Source organism: Mus caroli, chromosome X, assembly GCF_900094665.2.
Source record: "Mus caroli chromosome X, CAROLI_EIJ_v1.1, whole genome shotgun sequence".
NCBI lineage: Eukaryota > Metazoa > Chordata > Mammalia > Rodentia > Muridae > Mus > Mus caroli.
Window position 1 is genome coordinate 79,522,315 of NC_034589.1, and position 24,334 is coordinate 79,546,648.

Genomic DNA, 24,334 nt, shown 5'->3' on the forward strand with positions numbered 1-24,334 from the left:
ATGGATCACAGGGCCCCCAATGGAGGAGCTAGAGAAAGTACCCAAGGAGCTAAAGGTATCTGCAACCCTATAGGTGGAACAACAATATGAATTAACCAGTACCCCCGGAGTTTGTGTCTCTAGCTGCATATGTATCAGAAGATGGCCTAGTCGGCCATCAGTGGAAAGAGAGGTCCAATGGTCTTGGAAGCTTTATATGCCTCAGTAGAGGGGAATGCCAGGCCCAAGAAGTGGGAGTAGGTGGGGAGGGGAGTGGGGGGGTATGGTGGACTTTTGGGATAGCATTGGAAATGTAAATGAGGAAAATACCTAATAAAAATTTTAAAAAAATAATCTAATCAATCACTTCATATTAACAGTAAAGAATAATATTACTTGCATTATATGTTATTTATGGTATAGTTGTGGTGTCCATATGATTCTGCTAAATCCCTCAGGTGTGAGAGTAGCTTAGTGCTACAGTGCTTTCTCATTAAGAGCACAGGCTAGGTTCTACTACTTGAACATGTAAACAAAAAAGTTCTCCAACTAGCACCTACTGGAAATACACCCCTAATGAAAATTAAAACTATTTAGCTTACTAGCAGAGGAGAAAATACTTCAAAAGGATCAGGTGCCATTTTTTTTTTTCAGGAACTTTTTGGTTTTATGGAGGATGAGGAAAGTGGAATCCATGTTCCAATTGCATGCTGTCAAGAAGCAGTCAAGTCGACAATCAAAGTTAATGTAGCATTTCAGAAGGACTGAGTAGGGCTAAATCATATCGCTGTTCAAGGAGCAGCAGTGCATATTAGTCATTTCTGGAATGGCAAAGTGCCCTTGTCTTTCTTTTACATTTGGTCATGGGGCGTCCTTTTCTCTACCAAGCTAATTTTTCTTGAAGTGTTTTGGTCTTTGTGTCTGTGTGTCTGTTTTTCTGTTTATCTTGGATCATCATGTCCTAGCTGCCTATCAGCTACCAGCAGCACTTATTTTTCATATTCTCAAAGCTATCACTGAAAGCTTTATTCCCAAGAATCAATACCTATTTACAATATATTAGAAAAGCTGAAGTTTTTATTTTTCTTAACTATTTTTGATAAGAACAGCTCAAATTAATTTTGACAGTTACATTTTACCACTGGTTATAAGGTAGGAATATTTCCTAATGGCTTTATTTAACCAAATTCTCTTAGACTACTTCTAAAACCCTCCCCAAATTAATCCTAAGATGTGTTCTTATCATTCTTTGAGGCTATTCTTCAAATTCATTTGTAATTCAAAATAAACAGTTGAAACAAAAAAACTATTACAAGGGCTCAAATACAAGCTGAGTCCATTCTAAGGAAATATTTGAGTAGAGAGTATCAATTTAATTTTGTTCAGTAGTTCTTACTAAAATTAACCAAACATTTTTGAGATTTGAATATTATCTCTAGGCCTTACATATATTGGATACATTTACAGAGGGAGAGATAGGATAAAATTTTTCAGGTGCAATACCCACATGCATGTCTGTGTATAGACAGTCATAGTTTATACATGCTAAGAATTCTCACAAGACATGACTTTAAAGTATTAAAAGATTTAAGCCCAAAGAGTTTGGAATCACAGTGCATTTACATTTGAATGTGTTTACATGTATGTGCCTGCCAACTTGTGTGTGGAGGCTCACATTCATATGTGCACACATGTAATACAAAGGTCAATACTGACTGTCTTCTCTGTCACTTATCCACCATAGTTTTTGGGACAGGCTCTTTCACTGAATTTGAAGATTATGGATTGACTGAAATGATGGCCAAGGATCTTGTAAGATCCACCTAGCACCCATGATCACAGGTGAAAACTGCCACACCCAGTTTTTTTTTCTATTTAAAAAGGTAGCTTAACTGAGATCCTCATTTTGCACAGCAAGCCCTTTGAGATTTCACGGAGCCATCTCCCATGACCTCCCTTTGAATTTTTAATTTAAAAAATTTAAAAAGGCTATTTGGAAATCACTTTTTACCTGTAATTATTCATGTTTCTCATAAAGAACATACTCAGAAAATGATATTAAAATGATGAGTGAAGTTATATTGGCAATGTTTGTAAAATCAGTAACACGTATGCTTTTCTATTAAAGAGGAAGTTAGAAGATCTGAGGTCTGAGTGGGAGGCTGTAAACCATTTACTTCGGGAGCTGAGGACAAAGCAGCCTGACCGTGCCCCTGGACTGAGCACTACTGGAGCCTGTAAGTACATTTTGTCCCAGGTGTTCTCTTTTGCTTTAGCTGTTTGTTCAAAAGCATGGCTGGGAGGTTATCTCTGAGTGAAAGGAAAATTGGCTTCTGATTCTGCATAAAGGAGTAAACATTTATGTTATTTATTATGCAAAAGGTCTTTGAGTGTGTTCCTTGGATACTGAGAGCATTACAAGCTGTGTTTTCTGAAGATTCAACTGCAAGGAAAAGAGGGCAGATGAGGAGAAGCCATAATGGTTTAAACTGATACTTTATCCTGTTCCTTAGCATTAAAACTGGATGGCTTTGTGGAGGCACGTTGAATCTCTAGGAGAAGGTCTCTCCTTTGAATTTCTGCTTCACTGGAAGCAGAGTAATCGTGGCAGCAGTTTTAAGTTAAAATTAAAGGTGATTCTTGATAAGGAAACCCAACAAACCACCACATTACTAACATCTAAACATAGACATCAAGGTGAAAGTTCAGTGACACTGGAGACTTTAAAAACATGTGCAAGATTGTGGGGGGTTTGCCAACATTATACACTGAAATTGCTATATCAAGGTTCTAGTGAATAAATTATGCCCAGTTTATTTTCTTTCATGATCTGTAATTTTTGGTTCTATCAGTACATATGCACAGTTGTCCATATGCAATCCTTTGTTGATGTTTGTTCTCTAGATATCAGTGGCATGTTCAATCTCAGAGTCTGAAATGCTAGGAAGAAATTTTATGCCAATGATTTTTTTATAAGCTTGTGGAATGGAACTTAAGGATTTATACTCCCATATAAGATACTCTGAATATTACCAAAATAATCAAAGCCAGGGAACAGAAATCTATTTAAGATGCAATGTTCCTAAATGGTATGATGATGTTTCTAACTGGAAATATATTCTAAGTTTTTGTTTAAGTACATATATAATTACTCCATTTAATCACCTATATGGAGCAACTTCTATACATTAGGCATCAGACTAAGTGCTGAAAATTCATCATAAAATATGTTAGTCTCTCCTTTTATGAAGCACAATCAAGGCAGAAGAGAGAGATGATAAAACAATAAAAAGGAAATGTATTGTTTCAATTATAAGTGCCATAAGGTATGGTCTACAGATTACTGTCAACTGGCCTGGGACAGAATGGCAGAAAGTCAAGGCCTACCCTTAACCCTTGCAAGCTTATCTGCATTTTAATAGACTCTATGAGTGACTCCAGCATACACTAGAGTATGAGAAACATTGTTGCAGAGAAAATGAGAAGGGGAGAAGGTGGGGAATAAGTGATCATGAGTTCATTATTGTATGAAGTATAGCCAGGTAAGCTTGTCTGGCCTGAGAACATCAAAAGGTGATGCAAATCAGTGAGCCTTGTGTATGTATGGAATAAATGATAATAGGCAGAACCAAAACCACAGCTGCAACACCAAGGAAGGTGCTGGAGTGGGAGTAGGGGTGATAATCACCAAGGCCGGTGAACCTGCACCCGAGGTGACACAAAGAACAAACACCCTGAAAGAAGCCAATATTACCAGGCACCTCCTCCATTTTTCTTCTTCCTCAGTGAAGACTTCATCACCATCTATGGCTCCTTGTGTTGCCCTACTATTCCTGCTGTATATTGTAGCCAGTGGGGAGTGTGGGAGTGTCCTTAGGTCTGAGTCACTGGCGAGAGCAGGCAGCAAGAGGGCCAAAGTTGGAAAAGTGGGAGAAGAATTTTCTCAGAACTAAGACTGGTACTTCCTTTGCCAAACCAACAGAAAACTGGACACAAGCTCAGCCTACTAAACACACAAATGCTATAGGAAAAGAATCAACAAGAAGTCAGAATCATCTTGTTTTTATTCCAAGACATTTTTTTTTCTCATGTGGTGGATTAAGGAACAGAATTAAGAATTCTTTGTATTCTCAGCTTTCTGACACATAGTAATTTAATCTAAACTGAATTCACTATTTAAAAGTCTAATTCATAACATTATTTGGTTATATGATTCTTATTCCCTAGATTATAGTATAAAACACTAGTGTTTGTGATTTGCCATGATGGGTTTCCAAAGTACCACTCTTACATGCGTAGCTTCCTTTACACTTTGAAATATATTCCCAAAGTAATTGCACTGTTAATATGGTTATGTACAACTCTTTTTAAGTTAAGAAACCCAAGACATAAAAAGAATATTGCTAGACCAAGGCCACACAGCTACAAAATAAGACAGATAGGATTCTAATCCAATTATATCAAGTAGTGTTTGTTTCGTTGCTGTGTCTTACACTACCTATCTGTTCCTCAACACAATGGAAATTCTAAATCGATGCAGAGAGTAAGCAGTTAATGCTAATTTAGCACAGCCTTACATTTCTATGGAATAAATAGTGATCTGTATTGTGTTCTAAAAATCAGTGTTCTCTGAATTTCCTAGGAACAGAGTGGTGAGCCTGGAATAATCATTGGCGTTGTCATCTGGTTGAATATTTTTCTTTTAACATGAGTGGAGATTTGGGTTCAAAGTGGCTTTCTATTTGAATTGATTTTATGTTGTTCAAAGTAGCCTTTTAAAAAAACACTAAAGCAAGCATCCCTGTGGCTGTTTACTTCTATTATATAATATGTTGCAGTGGTCTTGTCTGAGCTGTACAAATTGTTCAAATTTACAAGATAAGTGGTCATGCTCTCAAAACTGTTTGATTTATTTTGATGATCCTAAGTATATGGGTGTTTCAGTTACCTATTATTGCATATAATACCCCCAAACTTTGTAGCCTAAAGCAATTTTGCTTTTGATTCTGTGACTCCCTTATGTCCTATTATCAGCTGGATGATTGTGATTGTTCCACTTAGTATGAATGCAATTATTCAGCATCCAGTGAGTTAGAAATTCTAAAAATCTCTAATTAAATGTCTCAGAGGTGACTGTTCACTAGAGATCCTCGTTCCTTCATACAGCCTGCATCCTCTAGTCAGCCAGACTATGGCATTCTGTGATAATCTCAAGGCAGTCTTCCTCTAAGACAGGGAGATAGAAGCTTGAAGACCTCATGATGCTTAATATAATACTTTCACTATTCTCTATTTATCAATGAAACTTGAAGGCTTAGTCCATATAAGGGGTAGCATAATGACAATCTCTTGAAAGAAGAGTTATATTGTTACATGCCTGTTTGGGCAGGAGGCTTGATGGTATCCATCTTTATATATATTCTACCACAACTGGGAAATAACAAAAGACACTGGTTTATACCCAGTGCCCTATGTCCATGACTTTCAAATTTCAGCATGCAAAAGAAAACATCAATTTCTTACTAAAGTGGAGAATATGAGACTTCTACTTTAGAGGTTTTGTTCCAGTAAGTTTGAGTCAAAGGCAGTATCTCTAAAATGTTTAAAGGAGAGTCCAATGTTGGCTGCTGATCTTAGGAATGAAGTTTAAACACTAATGTACCAGGCCTTGGTTGCTTCCAAAAGTTTATTTTTCCATCTACTGTTTATGTAACTCACTGGGGCTTTTGGTGAAATTCAGTGTTGTGACTAGCAAAACTCCCTTACATTTCCAGCATTTTCTATCTGTGTCCTTATTTTATGAAGGACTTTGCAGCTTAAAAGTTCAAGGAGTGGAAAGAACATAAGCAGGTGATAGTTATCCAGCAGAGTGTTTCTGTGTCCCTAGCAGACACTTATTAGGAGAATAGCTATACTTGTATGAAGTTTCTTTGCAGAAACTAAGGGACATTTTTAGCCAACCAGCCAGGACTTAGCATTGGTCTGAAGGCCTGTGTGACAGATGGAAGCAAAGAACCAGCAAATCTGGTGGTAAATGTCACTGTGAATCGTTTCTTATCCACAAGCTGCTGGGCCTGAGAACACTCGTGTTCTACAGCACTCCGCTTAGCATTTCAAAATAAATCTCTCAGAAAACGTTCCTAGCATCCATACTCCAAGTGAGGAGATTTAACACTACTATGTCAGGACAAGTGCTATGAAGTGAATTGAATGTTGTATAGACACACAGACACACACACACAGACACACACACACACACACACACACACAAAGCCAGTTGATAGAGGTTTGCTGTTGATTAAATGCTAGTAAAACGATTCTTCCTGTAGTTAATTTTAGAGATAGCAGAACTCAAGAGCAATCTTGAAAGTATAGTATCAAATATAAAATAGCCTACATTCTGCTGTGAATCAACCCTTCAGATAAAGTAAATCAGTGCCGATGGAGTCAAATCTGCCTCTTCATTAATGATGATTACAGGTTGAAGACAGGACCTCAGTGATACAATGCTTAGCATGCACAAGGCTCTGGTTCTATCTCAAGTACTACATACAAAATGTGATTTCTATACTGAAAATATTAAAGGCCACAATGGTGTTGATTTTGTAGCTACACTATATTAATTTTGAACCCTATCTCCAAATACATACACTAGGAGGAGAATTTTATTCTTAAAATATGAAGGCCCTTAATGAGGTATTTTAAAAAATAAGACATCATTGTAGATCATTATCAAGATCTTTCAAAGCCTTCAGCAACTGCAAAACCCATTCAGCCTTTTCATTAATTAACTCACTTAAAAATTGTATTCCAGTACATCAGAGAGGTGAGGCGTTTTGATATATAATGAGATGTATCACACTGTATAAAATGAAGTGACCATGGCTTCCTGGGACAGTCCCCAGTATTGTTCCCATTTATCAGAAGCAAATCATTCTATTTTCTTTGTGGAAGCTCCTGGTCTCAGGCCAGGTTTTTCAACAATGCACTGTGCTTAACTGACTAGAAAGATACAACAGAGACATCATTGTTAGCATCCTAGACTGTGAGAGACTGTGAAAGCCTCAGTATTTACACGGTAATTATCCATTTTGTGATTATAAAGTTCCTCTTTTTCTCCCTCTCTTAATCTTCTGGCTTGGTTACTAGCTCTCCATTAGGGCTGTACTTTTAGGTTTGAACTGGAAAAGGAAGAACAGTCCCAATTCTTCAAACGATTGCAGTAAAATGACTTTAACATTCTTAAACTATTTAACTTCCTCCAGGACCAAAACTTGAACAGCTCAAGGTTGAAGGCTTGAACACAAATTCCTCATGTTGTCTAAAATTTCACTGAATAGTTTTAAAAGAAAATATAACCTTACCCTCTAAGAAGGGAGATTCCAAAATAACCTGTAGCATATGCATTGTTAAATTATAGGTTTAAAACAATATAGACTTGTTTGTTTTCTAATGAGAGACAGAAAGAGTGGGGAGGTAGGGAGGAGCTGGGTGGTACAGGGAGGGAAAACCATAATCAGAATATATTATATGAGAAAAAAAATCCATTTTCATTAAAGGGAAAAAAAGGGTTCCTAGATATGTATGGGAGATTGGCTTTACTTCACTGAACAAAATAACTAATCTCATTGTTTTGGTTTGACTCATAAAAGAGAAGTGTAATTCAATTATTTTTTGCTAATATGGCAATGAGCACTGTAGCACAAAATTACCAGACAGAGAGCTTTTCTTTAGGATACCCAGGTTAAAAATAAAAAGTGAACATCTGGATTTTAAAAATCCTTCAAAATGAAATCCATTATTACTTACTATAATTATTCTGTGGATTTAACAATTCAAATTTTGATATAAGAGAAAAAAACATTATAGTCTGAATTATATCTGAGAGGCCATTTTTTCCTCACCACTATCTCAGGAAGCCACCAAAAGCATGCTAGCTTGCTGTAGCTCTCTCTCTCGCTCTCTCTCTCTCTCGCTCTCTCTCTCTCTCTCTCTCTCTGTGTGTGTGTGTGTGTGTGTGCCTCTCCTCTATGTCTCTCTCCCTCTCTCTGTCTCTGTTTCTATTTATCTGTCTATCTATCTATCTATCTATCTATCTATCTATCTATCCATCTGTCTATTTTCTTTGTTCTGGTGCCCAGTGATATTACTACTACTCATATTCAATATTACAATGTCGTTTAATTCCAGTTGCTCTCTAATTGTTTGAGTAAAAATGGAGTACTTTTTCTTCACTGTTGGCTTAGACATTATCCATTGAAGTATGTTTTTCAAACTTTTTTCTTTTGTAGTGTAAAACAGGCATGTCTCTATAGATTATCAATAAAATAGCTGCTTCTTAAGATTTTAAAGCCTGTAATCTCCTCCTTCTGCATGCCTCTTATATTTTCTATATAGTTTTACTGTTAAGGGCTTTAGACATTATTGATGACTGATGGCCTAATCATGACTGAGTCACTTACAAAGTCTATATAATATAGCCCTTTCCTGCAACTATATATTACTACCATGTACAAGCCTGTAACAAGTTATGTCCTCAAAAACTTCACAAGTACATATACTTTAGATTTAAATGTTATTATAATACTAGATATATTAAACAATCATATTTTCTAGCTGTTTAGAGGTCTATTCTGAACCCAAAAATCCAGCCATAGCTTTGATTTTAGTGTTTCTACATGTACTGATTGATTTTACTTCACTTTTTCCTCTAAAATAAAAGTTTCATCTTCAGAATCTCAATGCTACATCCTATTATGTTAAGACAATAATACGTGGGTATCTTGCATAATACCCAGATTCAGTTCCTAAATACCCACACTGAGTGGCTCAAAACCACCTGCAACTCTAACTCCACACAGTCCAGCACCCTCTTCTGATCTTTGTCAGCACCTGCACTCATATGCACACACACCCACAGAGAGGCCCATACATTCACAGATTAAAATGTAATTTATAAAAGCATACATTTCTCTTTAAATGGGGATGTTCTGTGATTTTGGTGCAAATCCCCAGACCACATCTAACCATTGCATTCCTTAAATCGCTTTCATGAATATGTCTTAGCATCCAATTCAAGAACCTCTTGCCATCTTCTTCTAAACATTCATGTAACTTATCCTCTCAATTTTATTATTTTTAAAACAATATTTATTTTAATATACTGCAAGCCCAAAATTAATTTATTATGTACTCAGCATTAAGTATCATAATATTTAGGTTCCATTGAAATAGCATTAACTATACCAGTGCCCAAATTAGAGTATAGAACTGCCTACAATAAAAAAAAAAAAAAGTAAAAATAATGGTATCTCATGTCCTGCTTCAGCAAGAATTTATCATGCCCTCAAAGAACTAAATGTCTTTCCAACATTACAAAAGGAGGAAGCAAATAGTATGCCAGTATATAATTTAATTCTTTACACCTTCTGTTTTCAGTATTATTCTTTATTATCATATAAATTTATGGAAATGGGGATATAAATAAGCATTCTATAATGTCCACTGTGGATTAAGAGTAGAGAAGATAATTTTCTAACTTATACAAATGAGAGTGAAGAAATATGTCTTCTTAAGCAACCTAATTTAATACTATGGTTTTGATGATAAACATTTTGCTTAATAAGACCAGTATGATCAAAAGAGAAATTGCACTCTTCATCTTGCTCATTCTTATTTGTCTAAGATAAAATGTGCCATTCCTTTTTGAACTCAGTACTCTAGGTTTAATAAATAAGGACATGACTCAGAATTGAATAGTGCTCTTTGATTTAAGGTTTATTTTCAAGGTCAGGACCCAGTTTGCCAATAGATAGATAGATAGATAGATAGATAGATAGATAGATAGATAGATAGATAGGTTATTGATAGATTGTTGCGGCCTGCCCGCAGTCCACAACACGAACGGTTCAACTGAGAATGGCAGTTCGAGCTGAAAAGAGAGGAATCTAGACGGGGGCGGAAGAAAGAATGGGGCCAAGACGATTTAATGTTCAAAGCCCGCCTTTTTAATTCCAACATTCAGTTATAAAGGAAGGGGGAGGGAACCCAATTTCCCGCCAAGTAACTCGGGATCCAGTAGCAGGACGAACACGTGTGTGCCTCCAAGCAGCAAAGCCGACAGGGTCCAGCAGTGGGCGTGGCAGCACGAATGAGCAGGAAACTCCACCTAGAGCAAGCAGGTTCAAGCAGGTGGGGGAAGGGAGACCACAATAGATGATAGATAGATAGATAGATAGATAGATAGATAGATAGATAGATAGATAGATAGATACATACATACATACATACATACATACATACCATGTATGGTTTCCAGTACAATTGGCATTCACTCCCACTAGCTGAAAGACAATTGTGTCTAATAAAGCATTCAGATTCAATTTGCTGCCTGCATACAGCTTGAGGAATCTCTGGAGGCCACTCACAGCATGTGCTACAACCCCAACACAGAGAAGTAATGAAAAGATTCTGGTTTAAAAGCTGACACTACCCCTTCCAAACTCTTTGAATGTGAATATAATAAGCAAGTTTATAGACACAAATCTCTATGATTTTATGGATTTTCATCTTGATCTCTGACTCTGAGGAACGTTTTATGCGTGGATTTGTGTTTATTGTCTGGATGAATAAATGCTTCATATTGAGTATTTTGATGAAACTGCTTTACCAACAAAGGTCTCATGTAAATCAGGCAAAACAACATTGTCACTTCATGTTTAACTGTGTTAGAGGGTCTCCATAATCCCGCTGTCTCATTCAATTTGAGTATTAAATAGGTAGATCATACTGTTTTTAAAAATAATACCTACTTTCATTTCAATTATCTCCCTGTTTTTTCCATTGACCTAAATGTACCTAATATTTATCTTAGAGCTAGTATGCATTAATGTCTTACTTTCCAGCAGACATTGGCTAAATATTCTTTGCATGTTCTATTTAATTGTAAACCTCCTTATGAGATATATTCCACATTACTTTTCTTTGGTTTTCATAGATGGAAACTAAAGCAGATACTAAATGGTTATCCCCAAGAGACTTAGATATTAATAAGTGCACACAGCAAGACCCTGAATTCATTAAATTCTTCTCTTCTAAAAGTTATGCCTTTCCTTGACCTTTATGTTAAATATACTGGGTCTTGGCCATATAATCTTTGAACATAGCCTAGATATATAGAGAGACTACAATATTATCCATGCTTATATGAGTGAATTTTCCAGACAAAATTTGACAAGAGTACTCTGTCTTCCTCATCTCTCTTTCTATCACAGCATCTAAATCTTAAAATTAAAGCATCTTGGGACGATTTAGGTCTTAATTAATCTCAGAGAATCAAACTGATTTAAGTAAAAAGGCATGCATTCTTTCTGTGTATTTATTCTTTCCCTTCTGGAATTTAAGAGGCCATAAGATATGAAAGCCTTGGGATTATAAACCTGCTTCTCCCTCAGTGTTGCTATTTAGTTCTGTTTATTCTCCCTTTTTCCTGTACTAGTCCACTTTCAGTCAGTACAGCAATTGAACTACACAAGCCAGTTTTATCTGTGTGTGTGTGTGTGTGTGTGTGTGTGTGTGTGTGTGTATGTATGTGTTATATTGAGACCTGATATTCTAAAACATACCTAGTGTTTTCTTTGTTGAGTAGTTGTGGTAAATATGTGAACTCCATTGGATAGCAAAGCTATACAATAAAATAGAAATGAATATTGGTTGGAATTTCTTCCAATCAACATACAGACCAGAAACTTAATGTTTGTCATGAATTCTGGGAAGCCAGCCCTGTTGTTTTATATCCTATGTCCCTGCCAACCCACTTACTTAGCCTTTTATCTCTAACTTCAACCAGTTAGTTCCTTCTAATTACTACTTCTTAGCATTTATTTGTTCCAAAAGTATGAAAAGGCACTAGGCTATTATTCATCTCTGCTAGCTAGTGTTCCAATGAAACACACATCTAGGTTCAAATGTACTTTCCCTATGTGGTTAAAGCTGAAGTGTTCTAGTAAAAGATGCTGTGGTAAATACAGTTGGTACAAGTAGGTGGAGTGAAATAAATGAGTAGACAAACATGGACAGAAAAGCTATGGCCCATAGTAAGCCATGTTAACAGAGGAATGAAGTAAAGGTAGCAGAATAACTAAATGAATGAGATTGGTCATATTACACATGAATATTAATTTAAAGAAGTTATGATTATAGTTAGTGAACCTCAAGATGGAAATAAACATTAAGATCTGTATGATCGCAAATGTTAAGTTCTTTATACATTTCTATTATTGACTGCTTTGATCCTTAAAATGACTCTAAAGAACAAAAATTATTTTACTGCAATTGCAGAAACTGAATTTGAGGAAACTCAAAACTGAAGATTTTACTTTCTATTTCTACTCCATTGTTCTTTTAACTACAATAGTGAAATTTAGGAATTGATTTACCCAATAACAGACTTTGAATCGAGGAAGATATAATCTGAGGTGTATAAAAATGTCTCCATTTTATAGTCTAAGAGTAGAGTAGTGCTTTTTAAATTCACTATTTCAGATATTGATTAATAAAATCATTTCAACTAAAAGTTCTAAAGCAGAAATTTTCAGTTTATTCTATGAAGAGCCAGATAGTAATTATTCTTGGATTTTAGGTGAAAAAAAAAAATCAGCCAAAATGATCTAACTATACTACTGAAGTACAAAATCAACCCTAGAGAGCTTCTAAATGAACAGATGTGATTGTGTTCCAATAAATCTTTAATTATAAATCTGGATGTTGGAACAGACTTAGCCCACAAACTGCTGTTTCCTGATGTCCCTTTAAATAAAGTCTTGTTGATACATTATTACCTAATAAAGTAAACATAGACCATGAGATACATTTATATTTTACCTTTCTTCATAAAGAGAATAGTTATAATCCTAGGTGGTTCTAAGAGTTATTCAAAACCAATAGTACCACTTACATATATAAAAGGGAAATTTGTAAAAGCAATTCATAATGGAAATAAAGAAAATGCTTGCAATAATTTGTGAAACTATTGTTAGTGTTCCACAATCATTTGCGAAAAGGGTTAGTAATGATTGTAAAACTGAGTCTGGAAAATTTGCCCCTACTTTGGAGGATATTTTCCTGTCCTAGCAGCCAAACTCTATGAAAAGTAGATAACTAAATGTTACATTCTTTTAATTTTATGAAAATGAGTTCCATATACTTAATTACTGAGGCACTTTTAGGTATATCTACAAAGAGCTGATCATTTCTGTATCACATGAAATCTGATCATTGTTCACAGTTTGAGAGATGATAATGTTAAATATTACATCTAGGTTTTCTTTTAACTTTATGGCTTGCACATTTACACAGGTAAATAACTCCCCCAAATATAAATATGTATCAAACTACCATGTAAACCGAGTAGATTTTAAGTTATGAACTAGTGAGAAAGATAAAATATGTACTGAGAAGCAACAAAGATGTCACCATCAGTGTGATAAAAAAGCCAGTTCAATGCATGGCTACATTTATGGGCAAAGTTCTCTAAGTATGACTGTTTGCATTCCTAATATCTACTCTGCATGCTGTTAGAATCTACCTTCCTATCCATAACCCAAAATATTACTTACTGTGTTTCATCTGGGCTGTTCTTAGCTCTAACTGGCTACCTCTCATGGCCACGCTGTTATGACTCAGCTAACCCATGGTGGTTCTTTCTCCTCTTCAGCACGTTCCTCTTGTCTCCCATGCAGGCTTCTTTCTGCTTCTCCCAAACCCAGCAAAACTTAACCCCACCTATGTCTCTTCTCTGTAGCTATTGGCTGTCAGCATCTTTATTCACCATGAAGAATTAACATGGAGGCAGGGTCAGACTCCAGATCTTAGGGGCCTGCACTTAGCATTACAATAGACCCTACAAGACAAAACCTCAACCCCAGTGTTGAAAGCCAGCCTGTGGCTCACAAGAAATGGGTACACCTGGGAGGCAAGCCGAGGCTGAAAAGAGAGGGGAAACTAGGCGGTCGAGAGAAAAATGGAGCCAAGACAAGGTTCCTGATCAAGACTCAAATGTTTAATCTCAAATGCGCTTATAAAGTGTGTGTGTGTGGGGGGGGGGGAGGCCCATTCCCACCAATTCATCCTTGGAGCCTGGAACCAGCTGCAGGTGACAACATGCAGGATAGGGTGTAGTCTCCAGAATAGCTCAGGGGCCTCTCAACAGGAGGAACGGTGGCAGTGGCAATGGCTGAACAGTAGAGTAAGCTAGGGAGGAAGGCTCCACCCTAGGTAATCTCCTTAGTGTGTGTGGGGGAGGTCAAGGTCTGTCTTAGCCTGCTTCAGGCTGGGGGAAGGTTACAATTTCCTACCTGTTATTAATATTTAAAAAAAACTGGACTGAGGCATAAAATTTATTTATGCTCTATAGTCCTGCCTGGGAGTTATGGTGGCTGGTGGCCGCACCCGTCTTAGGGAATCTTAGATTTTCCCAAACCATCCAATTCTGTCTTGGAGGCTAGGTGCAGCTTGTTTGTGTTATATTTCACATAAAACATAGCTGTGTGGTGTGTTATCAACAGCCATGGCCTTTTGGCATGTACCTCTGTCTAAGATTGGTATGGTTCTGAGATCTGCGTGCCCGTCATTGACTGTCCAGCCCTCATTAGCACACCTTATTCCCAATTCAGACCAAAGCTACAATATGTACTTAGAATGCTTCTTGATGAAGATTAATAACTGCCACCTGCTCTGTTGGAGGTGAGGCTGCACACCTGCTGCAGTCAGGCTGAGGGGTGTTGACTAACCTGCTTGAAAAACAAAGTTGAGACAGTGAAAAGCAACAGTACAAAAGCTTCTTTGGGGAGTCCGGGTACTCCATTCAATTGCAAATTAGCAACAAGCAAGCTTAGACTTAGAGCACCTGGTGTGGGGGGAGTGGCTTTAAGAATTTCAACAGGGCTGCAGCTTCTCTGGGAGTGGAGGCTGTGCTCCAAATTAACTTTGCTAGGTAATTAAGATTTTAGCTATCTTCCCTAGGAATCTCTAATACTGGAATTATTACTAGACCAGTCCAAGATTGAGTTAGAATAACTGGTCACAATGAGGGAAGGAGAAGAATCACTATAACTCTTTCTTGTGACTAATCTAAGTCAGATTACACAGTCTCTAATGTTCTATGTCCCATAAGGTTTACAAAGCTTGAAGCAAGGCAGCTTCTAAAGGATATCTAAAGCACTGAGTTAGACTTATAAGTAGTTGACAAAGGATATGTTATGGTAGAATTACAGGAGGAGAATCAAAATAAAATTGTATGCTTTTGAAAGTATGAGAATCAATAATATTTAATTGGATGATGTGATGGTTCCTATTGATTTGTTGACATCACGGGATTTATTATCACCTAAGGAAACAAGGTCCAAACATACCTGTGAGGGGTTATTTAATTTAGCTTAACCTCCAGCTGTATCTGTGAGGGATTATGCAGATTACATAAATTGAGATGGGAAAATGCACCATACAATGGGCACTGCCCTTCCATGGACTGGAGTGAGGGACCAAATATAAAGCAGACTGAGGGCCAGGATTTGCTTTCCTCTGCTTTCCAGCTGAAGATCTCAAATGAGCAGCTATGTAAATTTCTTCTTACCATGGCTTCCTAATCATGAGGGACTGTATGTTCAAAGAAGAGTGAAAGTAAACCCTTCCTTGAGTTGCTTTTGTATGGATATTCTGTTGCAGCTACAAGAGAAGTAATATAGCAGAGGATATGCAAACGATTAAAATGTTTTCAAGAGGCTGGGACCAGGCCTGAGATTTGGAGAGGTTTCTCTAAATAAATAGCAGTGACTAGACTAGATAAGAGCAACACTAAAAGCTATTATAAACGTTCAGGAACTTAGGAAAAGGATGAGACCAAGATTTGTGGATATTTGTGGCATATGGGAACAATAGCACCATAAAAATGCATGGATATAAGAATGAGATTTATATTTTTAAAAACTTAAATATTCATGTTCTTGGCTTGGCAAGTTCTGTGTCAGATGCAAATAGAAATTATTAAAATATAAATTGTTTTACCATTCAGGGGAGCTGTGGGTTCAATTTTATACATTCTGGGTTTCTGATAATTTTAACACCATTTAGTAGACATAGAAGTTAGGAGAGAGATTTAGATTCAAATGGTGCCTATGCTATCAACACTCAGATAAAACCTAAATGCATATTTAACAGTCTGCCCATTTTTCTACTTAGATGTCTCAAACTAAGCAGCTCTTTCTCTGTCAGTCAATAGGTGAACACTCCTCTCCACCCCTCTTTTCAGTTCTCATAGCCTCACTAATCTAGTAAAAATATTCAAGAATGGTTCTTGACAATTTTTCATCTTAATCCTCCTGGACACATATCACTAAATACAGTTAATTTTATCCCTTCCCAAATTCTTTTTGTTTAAATATTTATTTTATTACGTATTTTCCTCAATTACATTTCCAATCCTATCCCAAAAGTCCCCTATACCCTCCCCCCCCCTACCCACCCATTCCCACTTTTTGGCCCTGGCATTCCCCTGTACTGGGGCATATAAAGTTTGCAAGTCCAATGGGCCTCTCTTTCCAGTGATGGCCAACTAGGCCATCTTTTGATACATATGCAGCTAGAGTCAAGAGCTCCGGGGTACTGGTTAGTTCATAATGTTGTTGCATCTACAGGGTTGCAGATCTCTTTTGCTCCTTTCTCTAGCTCCTCCATTGGGGGCCCTGCGATCCATCCAATAGCTGACTGTGAGCATCCACTTATGTGTTTGCTAGGCCCCGGCCTAGTCTCACAAATAAATCTTTTTTTTTTTTTTTTATGTACTGTGCCACTGTGACTGATAGTGCTGCATTTCTTTTTCTTTTCTTTTCTTTTGTTTTCTTTTCTTTTCTTTGGAAAAGGTTCTAGTACTTTTTGTTTGTTTGATTGTTTTTTATTAGATATTTTCTTTACTTACATTACAAATGCTATCCCGAAAGTTCCCTATACGCTCCCCCTGCCCTGCTCCCCTAACCACCCACTCCCACTTCTTGGCTCTGTACTGGGGCATAAAAAGTTTGTAAGACCAAGGGGCCTCTGTTTCCAACGATGGCTGACTAGGCCATCTTCTGCTACATATGCAGCTAGAGACACAAGCTCTGGGGGTACTGGTTCGTTCATATTGTTGTTCCTCCTATAGGGTTGCAGACCCCTTCAGCTCCTTGGGTACTTTCTCTAGTTCCTCCATTGGGGGCCCTGTGATCCATCCAATAGCTGAGCATCCACTTCTGTATTTGCCAGGCACTGGCATAGCCTCACAGGAGACATCTATATCAGGGTCCTTTCAGCAAAATCTTGCTAGCATATGCAATAGTGTCTGGGTTTGGTGCCTGATTATGGGATGGATCCCCGGGTGGGGTAGTCTCTGGATGGTCCATCCTTTCGTCCTAGCTCCAAACTTTGTCTCTGTAATTCCTTCCATGGGTATTTTGTTCCCTATTCTAAGGAGGGATGACGTATCCACATGTTGGTCTTCCTTTTTCTTGATTTTCTTGTGCTTTGCAAATTGTATCTTGGGTATTCTAAGTTTCTGGGCTAATATCCACTTATCAGTGAGTGCATATCAAGTGACTTCTTTTGTGATTGGGTTACCTCGATAGTGCCGTATTTCATTCCTTCCCTTTTATAGAATCTTACTATGTAGATTTGAACCGGCAGTACTCCTGCCTCAGCCTATCAAATACTTAGAGTATTATTGTGCTCCATTGAACCTTGATGTATTTCATTCTTTATACTACACTGTTCTAAATGATATAATTATATTATATATCATATGTACATAACATTTTATATAATACAAATAATGTCTAAACTAATCTATTATCCCTTCTTACTTTTCTATATAGTATAGTTATGTAATCCTTTCAAATGACACACTTGATTTTAGAACATTTTAAAAATACATCATTCCTTTCTAATTGTTTTCCACATAATCTTAAAAGTTGATACTTTACAGGATCTTAGTCTAAAGTGATTCTTAGGCTATGAAATCCTCTCTCCCTGATCAACACATTGAATTAGGTAGTTTCCATCTTTTTTGTTTCTTTGGTTATAAAAGTACCTCTTACAACAAGCTATTGTTTTTATATGATTCTCTGCTTGAGAAGGTCTAGCCTTGCTTTTTTCACCATACTTCACTCATTGCCAAGGCTTACTTCCCTCAACTGTTACATTGAGAAAAGACATTCCTAACCTGCCACACAAGAATCACTGAGTTTTCATCCACAGTGTGTATCTCTTCCTAAATTTAATTTTGAGACAGTCTTGAATTAGATTTGTCCTCCCTTTTGTCTCTAAACTTCTTGAGGATACATTGGTTTTCTTTCTTTCCCATAGCTTTATTGATTTATAATTGGGAATATATCCTGGGTATTCAATGTGATGATTTTATAAATATAGACATTGTAAAATTTTAGCATAACAAAATAACTAGTATATGTCTTGCTTCAGATAGCTGTTTTATACGGAGCATGAGAACACTGCATATCTACTCCTAGAATAGATTTTAAGTACACAATTCAGTAATGATTACTATAATCACCCTGCTGCACAGTAAATCCCTCAGAGTTACTCATTTTATTACTGAGAGTGCAGACACCTTGCCTGATGACTCCCCATTTTGCTTATTGAATCCCTGTTACCTGAGAATGAAAGAGTATATAAAGACTAGAATTCAACCTGCTATAAAATAGGGAGTGAGTGCTATGTTATTGAGGCTGTATGCAGGCAAGACTGCATGGGAATGGAAGCTTAAGGAAGAAAGGAGAATAAGAAGGCAATAGAAAAGAGACGTTCAGAATGAGTACTACTGTAGAGAGAAAAGGTATATAAAACAATAAAAGTAAAATATAACTAATTGATTTTATTCTCTCAGAAACAAAACTAGCTAGAACAGATAAGACAACAAAAGAGAATTTTAAAGGTCATGCTGAAGTCTATTTAACCAACTAACGGCTAGTATTTAATAGACCCTACCTAATTTACAACAAGTTGCAGTGTGAGATTTTATTTGGTTTTGTTTTATTATTGTTGCTACCATTCAATAACATGAGTTAAAAACATAATTCTTTCCTGTTTATTTCCTCTATCATAATAAAAATTGCCTGAGACTGTTATAGTTTCCACTGGATTCCTGGCATTACCAGAATATGAGCTCAGGCATATTCCAAGCAAGTATAGTGTAAAATGACTCTCAGCCCAGGGATAAAAGTGTTCACTGTGTGATGCAGGTTTTTTTTTTTTTTTACTATATTCTCTGTGGAAATTCTGTCATTTTGTCAACTTCAGGTTTTGTAACTTGATTCCTTTCCTTATCTGCTGTGCATCCATCTATCTTTTTTTCTTAGATTGCTTTTCTTTATAACCATATTTTCCTTTGTATTACATATTGTATTCAGATCAAGACCAAAGCTACTCTTCATGCAATTTGATGTCAAGAATTCAGAGTAACCCCATGTGGTAAACTTTGACCCTTGTACCTGATTTATTGTTTGCTTTGAGAAGAAAATACAAATTTTTTCCATTATCCACTGGGTAAATTTATCCTTACACAAAGCCAGTGCAACAAAAACTATCCAAGCTCTATTCACTTCATCTTTATTTCTGCACTCAAAAATATGACAGTTTTTTTTTTTTAGAGCAGGTGAATTTTGAAGCATTTTTATCATTAAACTCAATTTTTTGAGCTTCGAATGTCAGAGCCATAAATGTCTTTCCAGGGTATTATCATGCTTGCTATTTCTACATGTAGAGAAGAGGAAAATGTAATATTTGAGAATAAAGTATAGTGCAGTCATAGAAGAATTCACTTAAAAATATTTCCTTGGAACCTGCCACATCAGCTCTATCTTCGGGTCTCCTTACTATAGTCTTTGCTTGAAACAAATTGGTGGTTTTCAATTCTTTCTACAGAAAAGTCTTTTCAACTCTATTTTTCATTGAAACACATCCCTGTCTCCTTTGATTTGTTCTCAATTTTTTTTATTTCTTACCTCTTTTGTCATCCTGTATGTCAGAAAGTATCTGCCACCCCAAATCCTTTAATGTATTTGTCTACCAACATTTATTTTCCTGTCACATGCATTCTTGGAAAAACTTTCTTGATATGGAGACTTTCTACACTGGCTCACATCCATTATAATTTGTTTCTTGAGTTCACCTGTGGTTATGTTAGATCATTTCGTTCTTTTTTCTATGTGCATCTTAGGATAAATTTTTGGTTTAATAAAAAGGGCAGAGTTTTAGTTTGTGTTTTGAAGGTACATCAGTACTCAGGACAAAATTGATGTTAATTTATTTGAAATGACTATGCCCTCTGTAATCTTAACCCCAAGTGCTCTTAATAGTATTCCACAAATTCCTACCATTTACCTTCTCTGTGAGCGGGCTTTTGTGGTTTGCATGTTCTCTTCTTTTCTATTGACTATACTCAGTTGAAGGTTTTGCCACTTGCTTCCATTTCCATCTAGTTGGCCATTTTCCTTGGTGATCCCTTTAAATGTTAGTATCCCTTTAAATGTTAGTATCACTTAGGACTTAACTGCCATTGTCTGTATCCTTTTATGACTATCAGATTGTCTGCTTGGTCAGTGTTCAGAGTATACTAATCATCAAATATCTTTAGATTTGTATTATGATCACAATACACAATAGAAAACTTACTGTGTAAAATTGTTTAAATATCAGCAATGTATCATAGAATCTAATAAACAAAATCTAGGCCAGTGACCATTGCTGTGTTAGATGTCTATATTCAGTTTCAGTCAAAATTTTCTAGCTAACCCACCATTACATAGATGTCTGAAACTGTCTTTTTAAAACTTTACAATATCAACCAACCAGACCCCACAGAGCTCTCAGGAATTAAACACCAACCAAAGAGTGCACATAGTGGGACCCATGCCTCCAGCTGCAAATAAACCAGAGGATGACCTTGTAGAACATCAATGAGAGGAGAGGCCCTTGGTCCTGGGAAGGTGCGATGCCCCATTGTAGAGGAATGAATGCTAGGGTGGGGAGGTGGGAATAGGTGGGGGAGTGGGGAAGCACCCTCATAGAAGAAGGGGGTGGGGGATGGGAAAGAGGTTTCTGGAGGGGAAACCAAGAAAGGGGATAAAGTTTGAAATGTAAATACATAAAACATTCAATAATAAAAAAAGAAAGAAAACTAACAAAAAAGGTATCAAGTAAAATTTTAAAATAAATAAATGAGACAATAAAACTTTACTTCTATTACTAGAGTCCTCATTTTGGTACAGAGCACTATTTACAAAATTGACCACTCACAATTTTAAATTAACTAATAAATACTAGGTTGGATGGTCAGCTACCACTTTGATCGATCTTATAGCAAAATAACCCTAGAATCTCTTATATTATTCAGCAACATTATTTTGATTCTGCAATTCATTCAAGCATTATAATTTATACATCATCTTCATTTGTTCGGCTGTTTATAGCAGCCCCACTTGCATACTGCATACCCACTGAGAATGAACATTTTAATACACAAGTTATATTATTTTATTTCTCTGTGAAAAAAGGCTAAACTTCTTGTCCTAGTAGGTAAAATATTGTGTAATTTGCTATCTGATAGCTAGTCTAGAGTTTTTCCTGTCCCTCCACATCACTCTTAATAAATCAAATAATACTAAAATATCTGTAGCAGCAGCTGCTACCTTTATATTTGAATATATACTGCTCCCTCTGGTAGATACTAATTTGTCACCACTGATGCCTTGACTTAAAATATTATTTCTGTGAGCAATATGTTGTCCAATTCCCCCAGGAAAATGTAACTGCATTTCCCATGATATTATTATCTGATTTTTCTTCTGTCAGCTTTGACTTCCTTACTAGTGGCCTTTTAGGTTATGATATGAATATCAGAGCAAATGGGTCAACAGGGTTTCTTGTTTGAGTAAAACCTCTTATATCCAGGATATATGAAGACATTTTCCCCTTGTTCAGAAAAGTTTATTACAAGTTGTGTATGTGTGTTTGTATATATGTATTATATGTCTGTCTGTCTGTCTGTTGTATGTATGTCTGTATACACACATATATACATAGTACTGTATTCTTAATTAAATATACTTTATCCTCCAAAGTTATTATGGTAGAAACCTGTTCTCCACTTTGATAGTTATGAAAGGTGATAAGAGCATTACCTAGTAGGGGAGTCACAGAATCAAGGATGCCCTTGGAAAGGGGTTTGTGCTGGACTTAATGGGTGTAATAGGTCTCACAAATATGGATGCATTCTTTTCTGTTGTTGGTTTAGCTTAATTGTTTCAGAGGCAGAGTCTATAACTCAGGCCATAAGCTACTGCTTAGGTAGCAATGACCTTGAATTTCTGATCCCCCTGCATCCACCTCCACATTGCTGGGCTGCAGTGTCTCCCATTATGCATGGTTTTATTCAGCACCTGAGACTAAATCTCCCACTCTAGGTCATTTTTGTAGAGAGTGAAAAGTTATAGAAGACCAAAACTATCTTCTCCTTGCTTTGTGACATTTCTCACCATGCATATTCTCTTTTTATTTTTGATTCTTCAATTTAATGCTGTGGAATATGAATCACCCCCATCCCCCACCAAAAGCTCACGCCACTGCAATGCTTTTGATCTTCTAAAACTGACCTAAAAACTTCTTTTCTTTTTTTAAAATTATTTTTATTGTATATTTTATTTATTTACATTTCAAATGTTATCACCTTTTCTGGTTTGCTCCCCCTGGAAACTCCCTATATCATCCCCCCTCCCCATGCTTCTATGAGGGTGTTTTTCTACCCACTCTCCAACCCACCCACTCCTGTCTCCCTACCCTGTCATTCCCCTACACTGGGGCATCAAACCTTCACAGGACCAAGGGCCTCTCCTCCCATTGATATACGACAAGGTCATCCTCTGCTACATATGCAGCTAGAGCCATGGGGTCCCTTCATGTGTACTCCATGGTTGGTGGTTTAGTCCCTGGGAGCTTTGGGGGGGTTAGTTTATGGGTTAGATATGTGGGTGGGTGTGGGTGTGGGTGTGTGTGCACGCATGCGTGTGTGTGCACACACAAATAATGATTAAGTCTATGGAAATAAGCTTTTCTGAAACTTTAGATCCCTAAATCACAAGTGAAGAGCATATGGTTATTATGAATGGTGTAGAATTTAAGCTGTCAATGAATATAAACACATGTACAGATCTGAAAAATGAGTCTATAGAAACTTCAAGCAAATTGTCATTATCCCTGGGAGTAGAATTACTTCCTGGATCTAGGAATCTATGAGAGTGAATGTTAAGTCATAAACTTTATTCACACTACTGAAATAATATTGAGCCTAAACAATATACAGTGACTCAGCATATAAAAATATCATATTATTTACAAGTTATTTATCATCTAGATAACATGGGATATAAATATTAATCATGCATCAGTTTATCAATCATCTTGAGTGGCTCTTTCTAAATTAATGTCTATTCTTCCCTTGAACTTTGACTTAATTATATAATCAAGCTGTATTTGGAGGTTCGTAGGATCCTGTAACCATTTTCAAAGTGTGGATTAACAGCAAATATGACTGCACATAGCTAAACTAAGAAAGTAAAAGGAGCTAATACATTATGATACTGTCATTGGAAACGATATGTTCATGCTGCTATTCTGCTTTGGGGGCTATTCTCAGTTTCTGGAGTCCTAATAAAAACGATTATCTCAACATCCTCCAAGTTTAATTTTGAAAAACAAGAAACCATGAATAATGGAAATGGTTTCAAAACATCTTCCTTCCCATCTAAAATATGAAAAAGCTAAATCAGAGGGTCTTAATAATTTATTCACTGAAGCATACATAACTGGGGGATTTAGACAAAGCACCTAAACTATTAAAAGATTCTTTAGCTGCAGTTTAGTACTGTTATCAAATTATGTCTTATCTTGGCCAGTAGCCAAGTCATTCCCTGGTCGCATCCACTTTTCAGCATTTAGTGGTCTTGTTGGTCATCCCAATCACAGTTTCAGGAAGGTTTTGTGGCAACTCAGCAATAACAGTCCTATTCCTATTGGATCTTGAGTTTTGAAGCAGTTTATCTTCCAGAAAAGATATGAAGAGAACAGTAAGTGTAAGTCGAGTAATCTTTATGCATGACACTCGAGGATTTAAATGTATACTATAATCTTCAATAAGTTTTAATACCATTTCTCTTAACCCTGTTGTATTTTAAACCAATACGCCTGTGTTACAGTGTCAAATGGCATAGTGTTAGGAATTGTTTTCTCTTAACCAGCAGCACTTGAGTTTGATGTT

General features: G+C 36.5%; 1 protein-coding gene across 4 annotated transcripts in view; it reads left to right on the forward strand.

Moving 5' to 3' along the window:
- The window catches only part of Dmd (dystrophin), a 2,293,239-nt gene that overhangs the window by 1,538,530 nt on the left and 730,375 nt on the right, over nt 1-24,334 (forward strand). For all 4 annotated transcript variants that reach the window (XM_029473189.1, XM_021152893.1, XM_029473188.1 and 1 more), the window contains exon 50: nt 2,108-2,216. In XM_029473189.1, the coding sequence (XP_029329049.1) occupies nt 2,108-2,216 (109 nt within the window). The remainder of the gene's footprint in view (nt 1-2,107; nt 2,217-24,334) is intronic.